Below are 10,839 nucleotides of genomic sequence, written 5' to 3' on the forward strand. Positions count from 1 at the left end.
ACAACTTGTGCGCACTTTACCCTCACCGCCACTCCCGAGCGCCCCTAGTGGACCGCCAAGGAATTGCTCAACAAACATTGAGCAGTTTACAGCATCCATACTCCATTGTATGGCCAGTATGTTAAATAAAAGTATCGATTCTTGGCGGGAGCATATCGATAACCCATCGGGTTGCAAAATATCGCGATATATCGCTGTATCGAGATATTGTCACACTCTTAGTCACAAGCCCCGTAGTTTCTTTTATAGTTTATTTGTGTGTACAATAGCTTTAGCATTCGCACTAGCAGCAGCCTCGTATTCGTTCCAAAAATCTTTGTGATGCAGTTTTAAATGGCTGCTGAGTTAGTGGTGTTCAATGAGGACGCTTTCTTTACGCATTGTGGAACTTCTGCAGTGCATGTTTTGTAGATGGCGAGAGCGTCGTTTATTTCATTTCACACACGGGAAAATCAACGCACGCTAGTGAGAGCGCCTCAACACTGATAACACCGCCTCCTCTATGACGCCGTACTCCTCAACCCCTCCTCCTACAGGGGCTTCAGAGAGGGGAGGGGTTGAGCAGGCTGCGGTGGAGAAGTGGAGAAAACTGCTTGGTTGCGCACATTTGGAGGCTAAATCAAGTATATAATTATCGGATTGCATAATCGGTTGATTTTTTTTTTTTTTAAATCTGTATTATCTGTGTGACGTCATAATTTTCATTATCAGCCGATAATTATCAGTAACCGATATTATCTTGTATCTTTAGTTAATTGCGTCAAATATTTTAACGTGATTAATTAAAAAAAAATTACCGCCCGTAACGCCATAAATTTGACAGTCCTATTAAAATTACATTAAAATACCTGAGCTTAGCCTCAAACGGTATTAAGATAAATAAATGAGGATCTGAGTACAACAAGAGAACAATTGAAAAAAACACAAAAAAAAAGGCTAATTGGAATCGGGTGAAAAGGATCGGGATTTTAATTAAAAAATGCACATTTGTTTTTCTGCTTCGTGTTTGTACAGCGCAACAGCCTCTTTTCCTCCCTCCAGCTAAGCAGTGCGCAAAACTCTCAGCTTGCGTTTGGTACTGGAAGTTAACGATGATTGACAGGTTTGTAGCTTTGCTCTTGCCAGAGAAGCTTGGGAGCTCAACAATCAAAGGCACAAATCTGTCAATTGTGATTAAACTTGCATAAGTGTGCTGCGGCAACTCATTCTGTTAGTGAGACGCTGTTCTCTGCCGTGTGAGCGTCCAAGCGTGAGTGGGCTCACTCAATGAAGCATAATATAAAGACAAGAATTTTTCTACGCGAATAAATTGAAAAATCATCACTGTGGAAAATTTCTGACGCGGTAAATATTTTGGGGACTGAATATGGCAAATGAGGAGGTAAAATTGGGCCCATGTGTGATTTTGGTCTTGGTCTTGCAGATGTCAGTCAAGCATATGGTCCTGAACGCCAGGAGTCTGCTCGCATGGAAGAAGAGGAGGAGAAAGAGTCGATACACGTCAAGAAGGTGGAGGAAGAATTCCACATTAAAGAGGAGCAGGAGGAGTATATCATTAGTGTGGAGAACCCCCACATTGAGGTGCAGCCGCAATCTCATCCCCTCAAAAAGGAGGACGAGGACACTGCATATGTTAAAGTGGAGGTGGTGGACATCCCCAAGTGGACTGGTAAGCCCTTGAAGGGTGAAGATGGAGGTCTGAGTGAGGCCAGCAGAGGGGCGGAGCCTTCGAGTGGCAGCAGCAGCAGTTCAAAAGAAGGATTCCAAGCAGACAACCTCGTCGCTCGACCATCAAATAGTGACGACCTCACGTCACATTCGCTGATCTGTGAGTATCACGTTACTCACCTTGAGGGGGGAGCGGGGCTCTTTCTGAAGAACTGTCATTTGGTGACATTCGTTCAATCCGTTAGTCTTTATGCAATAGTGTGTCCAATCATTTGTTCGACGATACGACTGACTCATTTTGACGTCAGCACATTTTAGTTTGAGTTTAAGGTGCAACACATGTATGTGTAACCTCATGAAACGGAAGTGTGTGTAGAGTGACTGTCTGCAGAACAAGTATGTGGACCATGATTGTGTCAAAGACAAGCACATGGCGGAAAACACTCAGGTGGCTTGAAGTTCCGTTCCGAGGCCCCCAATTTTGCCAAATTAAAAAAATGTCAACATGCATGTGTGATACATGATTGGAAAGTTTAAAATATCTTTTTTGGGGGTGGGGGGAATTGTGCCGATCGCGACATTTATTTTATTTTATTTTTTAAATAAAAATGTTTTTGTGCTTCATGCTCTTACAGCATTTCACTCTCCCCCTGCTGCATTTTATAGTGGCCGTTTACATGGTGACTCTCCGAGTAGATGAAAAATATCATATTCATATGGTTCAGTCTCCATTCGACCATTGTCGCAATTTCGCATCAAAACGATGTAGTATTCATTCCAGGCCCTAGGGGGCAGTGCCAATTTACAAGGCGACAGTAAATTATGCAGTTTGACCCAAACAACCTCCTTAGCCCGGAAGACAATATGCCCACCCACTCCAAGCAATGACATTTTTCTTTTGCTCCAAAAGGCACGAAAATGGAAACATTAAACCATAAACTTCATAACCTATTGACATGACACGGGAAACGGGGCCGATGAGTAGGGGGCCTATTTTCAAAAACTTCAAATTCAAATATTTATAAAACCAAAGCTTCTACCGACCTAAAACCAAAACAGGCACCTACCTTAGCCATATATGAGTCTCCATGAGCAGCGCATCAAAAAAATTCAGTCGTTCCCTTATAAAATCCCGATTAATTATTTTCATTGTAAGTATAACGCAACTTAAAATGGCTATAAATGTCTCAGATTTTACACTAGATGCACAAAAATTGCCAAATGTTTTTGACCAAAATAGCAACTTTTTTTTTTTTTATGTACTGCAAGTTTTCAACAGCTAATAAATCACTCAATTTAACATCAGAATCTTAATACTTGAGGAAAACATGCAGAATCAATTATAAATAATATGTAAATAGATTATTAATAAATTCAATATACAATCACAATTTATTATAGAATAGAATAGCCCTTTATGATCATTATACAGCACTATATAATGTTGGCGAATGAGGCTAGCGGCCGACATATGTAAACAGAGCTTTTCTGGCGAAAATTCTTGTGAATAAATGCTTAAGTCTTTGAATTTTTCATAGATATGGACTTAAAACAGTATCGATTCTTGGTTATAAGCAAAGAAACCGTGAAGTTAGCGTTTATTTTATGTATATTGACGAAGTACCATGCTACAATGTTAGCGAATGAGGCTAGCGGGCGCCATATTTAAAAGGAGCTTTTCTGGCGAAAATTCTTTTAAATAAAAGCTTAAATCCCAGAATTCTTCCTAGATATGGACGTAAAAGTCTCTTGAATCCTCGAACAAATCACTCCTGAGACAATCCTTCATGTTTGTTTGTATGCGTAGTTACCGTAAATTCCGGACTATTGAGCGCCCCTGATTACTAGCCTCACCCTGTACATTTTTAAAGGAAAAAACATTTAGTACATACATAAGCCTCCCCTGTTCATAAGCCGCGTGTGCCCACATAGTAACATGAGATATTTATAAAGAAATACACATAGTTTAAGTTTTAATAACATACTTTAACGAATCGTGTTATAATGTAGCGTGTGACTTACGGGAGTAAGGGAGGCGCGGAAGAGCGAGAGACGTGCCTTCCTGTTGTTAATGTGGGATGTGTGCATCGGCTGCTACAGACAGCAGTCGTGTGTTGTTCCACGAGTTTCCGAAATAAAGAATTGCAACCTAACTAAGCGGGTGACTCTTTGTCAATGTTACAATACCTTAACTTTTCTTTCCAAACAGCGGCAGCAACACGGCACTTAGCTGGCTCCTCAAGCTCACTCCTGAGCGTGTGATGTCGTCTTCGTTGCACAGCAGACCGGCTTTTCGAAACCCGTTGGTGATGGTGGATTTTTTTTTTTTTACACTGCTCCACACTGTCAGACTTGTGCAAAAGTTGCCCTTTGCGTGCGGCTAGTATTGGTAAACGATCTCTCGCCACTGGTCATCCAAGTCTTCAATTCAACTCAGCACGTCATATCCATTTCTTCTAACATTTTCAATGATGCGGGTCTGCTAGTTTTACTAATGTGCAAAGGTGAGGGTGTGCTACTTTTATTTGTGGACAAAGCACAAAGTTAAAATAGGTGTAAGATTGCAAACTAGCGTCTTCCTCGACACATATATTCCACGTGTCTTGCGCTTACATTTTATCCTCGAGCGCTCCTGGCGGTCGTTAGAAAAATTGATAAATTGGCCACATCATTGCATACGCCGCAGGATTCAAAATGAGGGAAAAAAGTAGCGGCTTGTAGTCCGGAAATTACGGTAAATCCAATCGTAGGTAAATCCAAGCTTAAATCCGACATGTGCGTGTGCCATCTTCGGCTATTACTAAATGAAGCTCAGCCCCTTCCAATAAGGCGTTACGCGAAGAATGACGAAGTCTAGTCAATAGTAATGACGTCTGTGATTCAACATATTTAAATAAAAAATATTATTAAAACTAGTGGTGCAACGGATCATGATTGGTCCGAGATCCGTTCGGATCGACGTCATCAGTTCGGCACACATGTGACCCGCGGATTGATTTCTGAGAAAAAAATTTGTGCTCCGGCCGCACACACTTGTGTAGAGTGGAGAAAGAGAGGAGCAGAGTGCACAGTGCAGACATGGCAAGCGGAGGAAAGGAGGAGCTTAAACGCCCCGCTACACTTAAATCCCCTGTATTGGCGCATTTTGATTTCCCTGTCAAGTATGATGACAAAGGAAAAAGGTCAGTGGACAAAACTGCGACAGTGTGTAATGATTGTGGCATAAGAAAGCCATATGACAGCGGAAACACATCCAGTATGTTCACGCATTTGAAGCGAAATCACCCGGGTGTTTTACTGACCGAAGATAAATCAAAAGCTGGCAAATAACCGCTCATCACCGAGGTATTTAAGCAGCCTCTTCCTGCACAATCTGACCGGGCTAAAGCCATCACTAAAGCTATATTTTGTGATGCGTTGCACCCCTAATTAATACAGTAGATTAAAGCCGCCATTTTCTGTTTCTAATGTTTACTACAGGGGTGCCCAAGTCCGGTCCTCGAGAGCCCCTGTCCAGCTTGTTTTCCATGTCTCCCTCCTTTAACACACCTGAATCAAATGATCAGCTCATCAGCAAGTGCTGCAGGACCCTGATAATGATCCTGATTATTGGATTCAGGTTTGTTGGAGGAGGGAGACATGGAAAACAAGCTGGATAGGGGCTCTCGATGACTGGACTTGGGTACTCCTGGTTTAGTAGCACCGCTGCGCACTCAATGCTTTCCATTCATATGGATGCAGAGCAAACCCCCACAATCGAATCCTTCCACTTTGGAGGCGGGATTCCAAGGTTTGCGTCTTTGCCTTCCATCTTCGCTGACACCATATGAACGCGGGGCCACTCCGCAACAGTCATTGCGTCTTGGTGTCGCAGAATCGCCATGTTAACTGCCCCTTAGTCAGCAGTGTCCTGGAGTTAGCTACTTAAAGTTAATGACGATTGACGGGTTTTCTACCTTGCAAGAGAAGCTCGGTAGATCTACGATCAAAGGAGCGTTGATTCACAGGTTTTGTAGCTTAGACCTTGCCAGAGGAGCTTTGTAGCTCTACATCAAATGCCCAAATGTGTCAATCATCGTTTAGCTTGTTACACACCAGTGTTGATTTTGGAAGCCCTTTTAATTGTAGTCTCAAGCCTAAGTTATGCTACTGCGTTGCGGTGACGGCAAAGCGACTACGGCGTCAATGAGCATTCGATAGTACTGTACTGATAGTACTCTGTAATTCATCGCCAAGCCACTAGAAGGGTGTGGCGTTGTGTTTGTAGGGTTTTGGAGGACTGTTGATGACTTGTAGTTTATGCTAAAATAATAACGGAGAATGCCGAAGACTGTTTCGGAGGCAGTCTGTCGCACTGTTGATGGCTTGATGCCATCACATTACTATTTCTCGCCTCGGTGGAAGCCACCAAGCTGTGGCGGCTAGCTACAAACTGGCGGCGAGCACAGTGTCCAGCATTTTTTCCGAGGTCAGCAAAGAATTGTGGACAGCCCTCCAGCCAGATTTTTTTTTTTAATGCCGTGTCCTACAACCAGCCAGTGGGCTATAGGGCGTTGTAAGCCTTGATGGTAAACGAGTTATCATAAAAGCACCGAGGCACTCAATCAGTGATGATGTATCAAGTGTGTGAACTGTCTAGTTGACAAACATCAAAAGAACTCTTTTTGACACCAAACCTGTGCTTTATTCTTCATATACTGGAAGTGTGACACGTAAATAAGTCACAGACTCACAGCAAACATGTACACAATAAATGATGACGTGCACCAACCAAAAATACGACATAAAGTGATTTAAACCTGGCAGTTTTTGGCCAACTGGGTCACCGCTTCGTGTGGCAATTCGATTCCAAACGAACACATACTTGTCTTGGTGGTTCTTCCATTTTTTTATTCAATCCCTGGCTGACGTTCAGCCCCATATTTTCAGCAATGTCCTACCTCGAATTGCTTGCCATTTGGCAATCTTCATAATGTCTTGACGAGACCTTGTAGAACTTGTCGTACTCCTCGTTGATACTCTCGTCTGCTTGGTCCATTTTTGCGTGTAGTAAAAAAATGTTTGACAGTGGCGGTGATTTCGCGCTGAACCGGAAACAACGGTCTGAGCAGTCCTTTTACGGCACGTCACACACGTTTACGCGACGCGAAGTCATTAAATTGTGAAGGAAAAAGAGAGGCTACGCCGGAGGGTTGTAAATCGCGTAAGCATAACTCGGCCTTTAACAACTATTTTCGTCTAAAAGACTAAGACTAGTCTTAGGCCCAATCCTATTTCACCCCTTCGCCCTACCCTTTCCCCTCCATTTTGCACGTTCACGTGTAGGGGTAGGGCTCTGTACCCCTCCAAACAGAGGGCTACGACTAACCTCACTCCAAACAGAGGGGTTAAGCGAAATTTCCCAGAGTACCACGCCAATCCTTTTAAAAATGGCGGAACCAAAGAAAGAAGTACCCAAATGTGAGTAGCTCTATTTTTGCCATAATTTAACTGTTTTAACCGGGTTAAATTGTCATAAGTGATGTATTGTGTGAGTTTGACGTGGTCGCAATGTGTAGTTGTTTTCTACGACAAACGCACAAGGGAGAAATCGCTATTTATTACATAAATACAGAATCGGTCAATGCATGTGAAGGTGCTGTGAAAAGTCAAAAGCAATGTAGTAGGTTGACCATAGAGAAGTTGCATTTTGAGTGACGTGTGTGTCATTTCGCTACCAATTATCACAAGTATTCATATTCGTCAGTGTGATTCACAGGGACTGAAGCACAAACAAAGAGCCTGATCAGGTTTCATGCCGAAAACGAAGATCGGTTTCTAAAGTCCAAAGCCTCGACCAAACAACAGTGGGAGTGAGTAATTACCTCCGCCAAGGAGGTTGTTTTTACCAGAGTTTGTCTGTTTGTTAGTTAGCAACATTACCAAATCATACGTTGTCCCTTGTATTTACAACACAGAAAGCTGATCAAGGAGCTGGGGCTGCAGGGGAAGGTGTCCACCCAGCAGGTCTACAAAAAATGGGATGATCTAAAAAAGAAGTACAAGGTAAACACCCTTTAAGTAGATGAATACTATGTGCATTTGAAGTATCGCCAGTGAGCAATGAAAGGTATTCATAATTGCCATGGAGTTTTTATTGTCTTGCTTCCTACAGGAACTGAAAACTCTCTCCTCTGGGGGTGGGGCTGATGAAGGCCAGGGGACAGCCGCAACCTGGCAATATTATGATGACATGCACGAGGTGCTGGGAGGAAGGGCATCAATCGACAAGAAAGAAGTATACAAATGTAAGTAGCTCTATTTTTGCCATAATTTATCTGTTTTAACCGTATTTGGTTGTGATAATTGATGTATTGTGAGTTTGACATGGTCGCAATGTGTAGTTGTTTACTGCTATAAACGCACATGGGAGAAATGGCTATTTGTTACATAAATAAGGAATCTTTCAATGCATGTGAAGGTGCTGGGAAAAGGTCGAAAAACGACAGTTGTCGATTTTTAAAATTCACAAGCAATGTAGTAGGTTGTCAGGGAAGTTCACTTTTGAACCCCAAGACAAGTATCTATCAATAGCTCAAATAAGAGAAGAGAATAGGACTCAGCCAAGGATTTTCTGCTTCGAAGACTTTAGAAACAAGATATACATACGTATATCAAGGGTACAAATGGTGTGACCCAGCCAGGAGCTGTGACCATGCAAGAGTACAACGAAGATACACAAGTCAAGGGTCTATTTTAGGAGTGGGAACCTCTTGGTACCTCACAATACGATACCATTTGCGATACAAAGCTCACGATAACGATGATCTGACGATATGGCGATACAACGATTATCGATACATTGGTCAGGAAATCATTCTAGGATAATCTACAAACAACTAAGAAACGGAAAAACAAGCTTCTGCTGTGAATTGGAATGAGTGTATCACTAGTAGACGTCCAATCCATTTGAACTGGGAGTGTGGCAACGAATGAACACTGGTTCATACGCTGCAATCCCCCCCACTTCAAATGGATCGAACGTCTATGGGCGTCAGTGGCAGCCAATGCCAGGCAATGAGGTCATTTTGGGCCATTTAAGGTCATTTACCTGTTGATTTTCAGTTACTTCTTCGAAAATCGGACAGAATGACTGCGAATCCTCAGGTTTGGAATTAGTGCTGCAACGAATAATCGATTAACTCGAGTATTCGATTAGAAAAAAGATTAAAATTAAATTTTGCTGCCTCGAGTATTTGTTTAAAGTGGCGTTGTAATGGTTTGTTTTGAAAGTGTTTGCATTTGCATTTTTATTGATTTGGGTGGATACACGGCCCTCTAGTCTACATCATTTCACATGGCTGAATCCATCTGCTCCCTGTTAAGACCGACATAAGTTTTTGTTTGAGCTAATGATATTTTTGAATGCATTTGTAATTGAGTTTAAAGGTATATTAATCCATTTTTTGTGCGAATATGTGATTGATCCATTGTTAAGAGCATTGTAAAAGAGCATTAGCATTTGATAGTTTTTAAGCTAGCGGACTTTTGCTATGTTAGCCAATTTTTCTGTTGTTGTACATAGATCTTTTTTTTTTTTTTTTTAAATATATACCGTGTGAGGCTCAACTCGGGTATTTTAATTTTTTATGTTCCTTATCCAATTACTCGATTATTCTAACTAAATAGTTCATCGATTAATCGACTAGTAAAATAATCGATAGCTGCAGCCCTATTTCCAATGAACGTTCGCAGTCTAAATGGATTGGGTGTCAAGCACTGTCAACGGCAGCCTTAGAGTTACCTGAGACACTATTTTGGTGGAAGATTTTAGTAGCAACTTGTTGGTTCCTTTTTTTTTTTTTTTTAAACATTGACACCTTTTTAAAACGATACCTCGATTCTTGGCAGGAGCATATCAATAACCTTTTGGGATACAAAGTATCATGATATATCACCATTTCGATATTTTATCACACCCCTAGTCTATATGCTTGTTGAAAAGGCGTTGCTTACTCTGAAACGATACATTCTACAAAAATGAAAGTGAACCTTATTACAGCCTAACTCTGGTGATTTTCCACAGAAAAACATCCTGAGTTATGACCTTGGAAACCAGCTCTGGCTGGTACATGAGGGAGTCAAATCAGATAAGTCAGTCAAACAGATACTCATTGTAGAATGTTCAAAGGAATATACAGTGGGGAGAACAAGTATTTGATACACTGCCAATGGGTTTACCCATTGACAGTGTATCAAATACTTGTTCTCCCCACTGTATGTACAGCTCAAGGACATAAATGGATACAGTCTCACAAATGAATATAGTTTCACAGCAGTTATGTGTTTTATAAGCATGAATAAAATATTCTTTCACAGTTGACCATAGAGAAGTTGCTTTTGAGTGACGTGGGTCATTTCGCTACCTATTATCACAAGTATTTATCTTCGTCAATGTGATTCACAGGGACTCGAGCACAAACAAAGAGCCTGATCAGGTTTCGCGCCGAAAACGAAGATCGGTTTCTAAAGTCCAAAGCCTCGGCCAAACAACAGTGGGAGTGCGTAATTACCTCCGCCAAGGAGGTTGTTTTTGCCAGAGTTTGTCTGTTTGTTAGTTAGCAACATTACCAAATCATACATTATCCCTCGTATTTACAACACAGGAAGCTGATCAAGGAGCTGGGGCTGCAGGGGAAGGTGTCCACCCAGCAGGTCTCCAAAAAATGGGAGAATCTAAAAAAGAAGTACAAGGTAAACACCCTTTAATGATGAATACTATGTGCTCTTGAAATTTCGTCAGTGAGCAATGAAATGTATTCATAATTGCCATGGAGTTTTAATTGTATTTCTCCCTACAGGAGCTGAAAACTCTCTCCTCTGGGGGTGGGACTGATGAAGGCCAGGAGACTGGCACAACGTGGCAATATTATGATGACATGCACGAGGTGCTGGGAGGAAGGGCATCAGTGGACCCTCCGCTCTTGGTGGGTGCATGTGCAGAGGAGGATGCCATCATCAGAAGTGCTTTGGTAAACATACAGCCATACAGTATATTGTTTATGTATCTATTTGGTCTTTAATGTTAATGTGCATGGTATGTTGAAATACATTCATGTATCGTACACACAGCCACCACTCCCCTCACTCTGTAACACTCTTTTTGTTGTCAATGGATTAAAGTGCATGCTA

General features: G+C 41.8%; 1 protein-coding gene across 6 annotated transcripts in view; it reads left to right on the plus strand.

Moving 5' to 3' along the window:
- LOC130929093 (gastrula zinc finger protein XlCGF57.1-like) overlaps nt 1-10,839 on the plus strand; it is a 65,757-nt gene that overhangs the window by 38,153 nt on the left and 16,765 nt on the right. Inside the window, exons 2-8 of one of the 6 annotated variants that reach the window (XM_057856026.1) lie at nt 1,424-1,828; nt 7,427-7,520; nt 7,626-7,713; nt 7,823-7,955; nt 10,115-10,208; nt 10,314-10,401; nt 10,509-10,679. In XM_057856026.1, coding sequence (XP_057712009.1) covers nt 1,424-1,828; nt 7,427-7,520; nt 7,626-7,713; nt 7,823-7,955; nt 10,115-10,208; nt 10,314-10,401; nt 10,509-10,679 — 1,073 coding nt within the window. Of the gene's footprint in view, nt 1-1,423; nt 1,829-7,414; nt 7,521-7,625; nt 7,714-7,822; nt 7,956-7,976; nt 9,802-10,114; nt 10,209-10,313; nt 10,402-10,508; nt 10,680-10,839 lie in introns of those variants that run through there. The other 5 variants (XM_057856027.1, XR_009066804.1, XM_057856028.1 and 2 more) reach the window with 5 other exon arrangements.

Source organism: Corythoichthys intestinalis, chromosome 13 (assembly GCF_030265065.1).
Source record: "Corythoichthys intestinalis isolate RoL2023-P3 chromosome 13, ASM3026506v1, whole genome shotgun sequence".
Classification (NCBI taxonomy): domain Eukaryota; kingdom Metazoa; phylum Chordata; class Actinopteri; order Syngnathiformes; family Syngnathidae; genus Corythoichthys; species Corythoichthys intestinalis.